This window comes from Ahaetulla prasina, chromosome 2 (assembly GCF_028640845.1).
Source record: "Ahaetulla prasina isolate Xishuangbanna chromosome 2, ASM2864084v1, whole genome shotgun sequence".
NCBI lineage: Eukaryota > Metazoa > Chordata > Lepidosauria > Squamata > Colubridae > Ahaetulla > Ahaetulla prasina.
The window spans coordinates 1,647,687-1,654,266 of record NC_080540.1 but is presented as its reverse complement, the minus strand read 5'-3'; the positions used below and the strand labels follow the sequence as shown (position 1 = coordinate 1,654,266).

The window sequence follows — 6,580 nt, the reverse complement described above, 5'->3', positions numbered from 1 at the left end:
GGAACCCTCGGTGTGAACAAGCTCTTCCACCTCACCTACTGACCCTCCCCCTCAAGGAAGGCCTACACTGCAGGGGATGGTTGATGGGCAGGGACCAGATGGATAGAAGTTCCACCCCTTTGGGGGAAGAAAATGCTGGGAGGGGCCTGGGTCCCTCCCCATCTCCTCTCCTGGGTCTCCAAGGGGGTCTGAGCTCAGCTGAGGGGCTGCAAAGGGGGGATCTTGAGAAGATGGAATTCTTCCTACTTGACTTAATTGGGGGGTTAATGAAGAGGGGGGACTGGAGGGGCTCCCTCCCTCCGTCCGTCCTTCTCGGCAGAGTTTTCCTATCAACGGAGAAGGTAGGAGGAACCCCTTCAATGCTGATGGCAGCAAAGGTGGGAGCCTGGGGGTCACTGGCCAGAAATTGGATGAAATGTCATGGGGGTGTGTGTGGAAGAAGGGCTCTGCATGACCTTGGGGTGCTCTTTCCCTCCCCCCCCAAGACAAAAATGCCCCCCTCCTTCTGCTCCTTCCTGCAGTTCCCCAAAACGTGGAAATATTCTTTAATGTTGATTGCAGATGTTAATGTTAATGCAGATCCCTCGCATCCTGGACATAAACTGTTTCAACTCCTACCCTCAAAACGACGCTATAGAGCACTGCACACCAGAACAACTAGACACAAGAACAGTTTTTTCCCGAAGGCCATCACTCTGCTAAACAAATAATTCCCTCAACACTGTCAGACTATTTACTGAATCTGCACTACTATTAATCTTCTCATAGCTCCCATCACCAATCTCTTTCCACTTATGACTGTATGACTATAACTTGTTGCTGGCAATCCTTATGATTTATATTGATATATTGATCATCAATTGTGTTGTAAATGTTGTACCTTGATGAACGTATCTTTTCTTTTATGTACACTGAGAGCAGATGCACCAAGACAAATTCCTTGTGTGTCCAATCACACTTGGCCAATAAAATTCTATTCTATTCTATTCTATATTGTTGTCTGTGTTCAAGGTTGCTTCACTTACTTCAAACACATTTAAGAGGTTTAAACACTTTTTAAAACACCTGTAAATTGTGTGTTGGGTGGGGGGGTCGAGATGAGGGAAGAAGAGGAGAAACTCACCTGCAGGTGGTTGGATGGGAGTTGCTAGAAGGAGAAAAAGACCCAATCAGAAACCTTCATGGGCTGGAGGACTCAGGGGGTCCCCCTCCCCATCCATAGTCCATAATAGGTTGCGTGAGCTTCACTTATAGACCTCTGAGGAACAGAAGTTCCCCAAAAATATTTCTCAAGGGGCCCCTCTTGGCCACCTGCTAAGCTTGATGAGAGGCCTCCACTAGATGTTTCCCTCTCCACAACCTCCCCTCCAGCCCCCCAGACTCACCTTTCTTGCTCTTCAGGTAAGAGAAGAGCCCCACAGCCAGGAAGGCCACTCCTATCACGGCCCCCATGATCCCCGTCCAGAGTTTGCTCCTGACAGAGCTGGAGGAACGAGGCTTTGAGGAAGGAGAAGGAGCCTCACCTGAGCAGGAGGATCAGGCCCACCTTCCCCCAGGAGGCTCCATTATGTCTCTCCCCACAGGGAGGGTCTCTCCCCCCATTTTCAGGGCAGGATGGGGTCCCCAGAGGAGGAGGGGAGGGAGGACGGTTATGTGGGCTTCCAGGCTGGCATGATCCACCTTGCAAGCATAGAGGTCCCCCGCTGGGTCTGGGTCTCCAGCATCACCTGGAGCTGGTAGGTCCAGTCTCCGTTCTGGAGCTCCTCCCCAAAGGCCACACCCTCCTTCTCTGGCTCCCCGTTCTTCAGCCACTGGATCTTGATCTCCAAGGGGCTTCGCGGTGCAGAGGAGGATGGTGTTGGGGGAAGTGGGGTCCATCTTGGTGGGGGAGATGGTAACGGTGGGCTTGGCTGGAGGGAAGGAGGAGGAGAAGGAGCCACATGAGAGACGCAGGAGGGTCCAGAACAGAAAACCAAGTTGGTTAATTCAGGCCAAGAAACCTTTTTACTCTGTGTTTTACATCACCTTCCAAATCAAATTGCACCCAGAAATTAAAAGGAATCCTTGAAAGATGGAAAAAATGTAAAATCCTTCTTGCTTGGAATCAGCCGCAGTGATAAAAAGGGAAGAATTGTCCAAATAAAAAAACCCGACAGCCATAAATGCTGGAAAAGTCCCGAGAAGGAAGGAACTTTCAGCCAGATGTGGTGGAAGTGGAAAAAACTATCACAATTTGATCAGATGGAAATTGCCAGAAAGAGATTTTAATTCAGTTCCGGATCGACTCTTGGAGTGGAACTAGATTTTTGTTCTTTTCAGATCCCCTCAGAGACGCCACTTTCTCCTTCTGGCCATCCAGGGATTGATTGGATGGATGTGTTTTTTTATGACCCCAAATTCAGTTTAATGTTTTGGGGGGGTTTTAGACACTCTCTTGTAAAATCAGGAGCCTCCCCAGGAAGGAAGACGGAAGGGATTTGGCTGCAGGGGAAGCTGAATCTGGGACCAAAAAGGGGGTTTCAAGGGGGGCTTTTCTCCCAGACCCCCAAAATTGGCTGAAAGAAATTTCTCAGCCTTTGAATCAGGTTCTGCTCAAGGCAGAAAAAACGCCAGACCAGGATTTCGTGTGAGGGTGATGAAACCTTGATGAACGTATCTTTTCTTTTATGTACACTGAGAGCATATGCACCAAGACAAATTCCTTGTGTGTCCAATCACACTTGGCCAATAAAAAAATTCTATTCTATTCTATTCTATTCTATTCTATTCTATTCTATTCTATTCTATTCTATTCTATTCTATTCTATTTTGTGTACTATGCTTAGATCGGACCGCAGACGGCACAGTTCAGGATTGTTCAAGCCCAGAATTTCAAGCCTGGTAGTATAAGGGATTCTATTGTGAGTAGAGGAGTGGAGTACACTTCTCTTGAAATATCTCTGGACCCACTCAATAGTGTTAATGTCCGATATACAGTGTGGATTCCAGACGGATGAGCTGTATTCAAGAATTGGTCTTGCAAAGGTTTTGTATGCCCTAGTTAACAATACAATGTTACCGGAGAAGAAGCTTCCCAAGATTAGGTTAACAATTCTTAATGCCTTTTTGGCAGTGCTGTTACAGTGAGCCCTGGGGCTTAGATCGTTTGAGAGGAGTACTTTAGGTCCTTGACATAGTGAGTGTCGTCTACGAGATCATTTCCACCCAGCTTGTATTTGGTGTTCTGGTTTTATTTTGCCAACGTATAGGACAGAGCATTTATTAGTTGAGATTTGGAGTTGCCAATTACACGACCATTCAGACGCATAGTCAAGGTCGCTTTGTAGGGCAGCAGCATTGTCGGTGTGTTAAATAATTTAAAATCATCAGCGAAGAGGACACAGCAGCTTTTACTATGATCACATAGGTCAGGGGTCCGCAAACTTGGCTCTTTTAAGACTTGTGGACTTCAACTCCCAGAGTTCCTCAGCCAGCAAAGCTGGGAGTTGAAGTCCACAAGTCTTAAAAGAGCCAAGTCTGCAGACCCCTGACGTAGGTCACTGATGTAAAGCAGAAAGAGGGTGGGTCCTAAAACGCTGCCTTGGGTAACACGGCTGTTAAGAGGTGCCAGATTTGAATGGGCCCTCCCTATTTTGACTATTTGTTGCCTGTTGGACAGGAACATGGCTATCCACCTGTGCAGGGATAGAGATGCTCTAAGAATTCAGTTTCAACAGTAGTTTGTCATGCACCATTGAGTCAACGGCTTTACAGAGGACTATGTAAATTGCGTCTATGGCTTTATCCTGGTCAAGATGTATGGTCCAAATGTTTCTACAGCGCAGGAGTTGTAGATTACAGGACATTTTTTTTTCTAAAACCAAACTGCTTGTTATTGTTTGTCTCTAAATGGAGGGTGATGGATTGATTTCTAATTGATTCCATAACTTTACAGATGATGCAACACAGATTGGTCCGTAATTTTCTACTGGACTAGGGGCCTTTTTAAAGATAGACTGTAGCTAATGACCATAGGTTGGGCAAGGAGCTGGTTCTGAAGGATACCTTATAGATTGTGCATAGAGGTTCCCAAAACTGACCTTCTGGGTCCTTGTGAGGGGCAGCTCATCCCCTGCCAGAAGCCCCCCCATGTGGGTGTTATGGACCATGGTCCAAAAATCTGAATTTCCCTCAAGAGAACCGTCCCCTAAGCCAGGCTTGATTTCCAACGGGGTGCCTGCCCTCCTTTGATGGTTCCCTTTATTGGGAGAGTGGAAGAGAAAATCCCCTGTGCCCCCAACTCTTTGCCTTCCATGGCCACCTGCTCTGAGTCTCTTGGCATCATTAGATTAGATTAGATTAGATTAAGAGTTGGAAGGGACCTTATAGGTCATCTATAGGATCTTGGGGAAAGGAAAGGTGTAGGCAGATGGAGGCTGAGATCAAGCAGATCCCTGGATCACCGCAGAGTCTTGGACTAGATCCCTCTTGATCTCCACCTTTACCAAATTCTCTAATTGGCATAATTCTTAGATGGATTAATAAAAGGGGGTCTGCGTGCGCTCCCCAGAGAGTCCTTTTAATGTTCTCTCCATCTCAGAGTACTTTGCTAACAGTATTTCTGTTGAGGGATTTTGTTTAATAACAATTAATTCTATAATGCTGAAGAACATTCAATTTACTTGTAATTTAAAGCCGGAATCTAATCTGGTTGCCACATTTGAACATTTCAGGTGTGGGTTGTTGTTGTTGTTTCATAAGCCCATCTTGGAACATTAAAGATCTTTGTGGAATAGCTAAAAAGAAGGCAGTGGCTTTACAAAGGAAAAATTGTGACTATTTGTTTGAACAAGAAATGCAAATTCTGGATGAGAAAAAAATATTTCAGCAAGAAAATGGATGGAGCATTTTTAAATAAGTTGAAAAGTTTCAAATTGGCATTTTATTGAAAACATCTTCAACACCTACAGATTACTTTTAGTAATTGGTTCATCCTTTTAATCTTCTGAGGTCGCTAAATGAGGACTCAGATTGCTGGGAACAATATGCTGACTTTGTAAACTGCTGAGAGATAAAGTGGTAAAGCACTGTGGAGTAGTATATAAATTTAAATGGAATTGCTATTGCTATATAGTTTCTCCCAAGCATGGATCCTTTTATGAGAAGTAAGAGGACCATTCTGAGCAAAACTCTTTCCACATTCCATGCATTTATACAGCTTTTCTCCTGAGTGAATCTTTCTGTGTCTTCTAAGTTCACTGCCACGAGTAAACATCTTTCCACACTCCGTACACTTATACGACTTCTCCCCTGTGTGGATCACCTTATGGGAAATAAGATGATTTCTTTGCGCAAAGGTCTTTCCACACTCCATGCATTTATATGGCATTTCTCCTGAGTGGATCTCTTTGTGGTTTCTAAGTCCACTCCTCTGAGTAAACCTCTTTCCACACTCCATGCATTTATACGGCTTCTCCCCCGTGTGGATCATCTTATGGGAAGTAAAATTACTTCTTTGAGCAAAGGTCTTTCCACACTCCATGCATTTAAATGGCTTTTCCTTCATGTGGATCTTTTTGTGGGTAGCAAGTCTACTGCTCAGAGCAAACGCCTTTTCACATTCCATGCATTTATACGGTTTCTCCCCTGTGTGGATCATCTTATGGGAAGTAAGTGTACTGCTATGAGCAAAGGTCTTTCCACACTCCATGCATTTAAATGGTTTCTCCCCTGTGTGAATCCTGTTATGGACAATACGTTGCCCGTTTCTTCTAAAACATTTTCCACATTCCAAACATTTATAAGGCTTCTCTTTTTTGTCAATCACTTTTTGAGATGTAAGAAACGTATTCCCAAGAATAAGAATGAATATCCCATTGTAATTTTGTCCATTGTGTCTTCTTATAGCATCTTCTCCTTTGTTCTGGGTTAAATAGTGTTCATTTACTTGTACTTTAGCTTTGATTAGATTCACACTTTTCCCACTATATTTTTCCCTTAGTTTCTCTTGTTGGGCAAGAAAGTCTTGCATTGGAGCATCAGTGGAAGATGAGCTTTCCTGATTCCAATTCTTTGACTGGTTTCTCTCATGGCTTTTGAATTCCATTCGAATTCCAAACTTCTCCCTTACATCTTTAGCATTGATCACTTGGAACAGTTCACAGGAATCTTGATTCTCCTGCCCATTATTGCCTTCAAAGCAAAAGAGAAATTAAAATGATAACAAGATTAGAGAAAAAGATCAAACTGTAGAAAGTCAAGTGAATTTGCTTCTAAATTTCTCCAAAATTAAATTAGGTTGTATGTTTGCATGCCTACACGGATATAGACATGATGATTTCTATATTCATAAGTCATGAAAGCTTTGGAAATGACTTGAAAATGGATCTTACTTTTTTTCTCTATATATATGCAAATCTGACTCATAATCAGTTTTGAGTTAAGGAATAAAAATAAAATAACAGAGTTGGAAGGGACCTTGGAGGTCTTCTAGTCCAACCCATTGCTTAGGCAGGAAACGCTACACCACTTCAGGCAAATGGTTAACCAAAATCTTCTTAAAAATTTCCAGTGTTGGAGCATTCACAACTTCTGCAGGCAA

The 6,580-nt window shown here is 43.8% G+C and overlaps 2 protein-coding genes across 2 annotated transcripts in view; one reads left to right on the top strand and one right to left on the bottom strand.

Annotated features, from left to right (window-relative positions):
- The window catches only part of LOC131192675 (uncharacterized), a 371,955-nt gene that overhangs the window by 355,378 nt on the left and 9,997 nt on the right, over positions 1–6,580 (top strand). The gene's annotated exons all lie outside the window — the stretch shown is intronic.
- The window catches only part of LOC131192754 (zinc finger protein with KRAB and SCAN domains 7-like), a 269,595-nt gene continuing 267,926 nt past the window's right edge, over positions 4,912–6,580 (bottom strand). Inside the window, exon 5 of the mRNA XM_058172244.1 lies at positions 4,912–6,171. Within this exon, the coding sequence (XP_058028227.1) occupies positions 5,087–6,171 (1,085 nt within the window). The 3' untranslated portion in view covers positions 4,912–5,086. The remainder of the gene's footprint in view (positions 6,172–6,580) is intronic.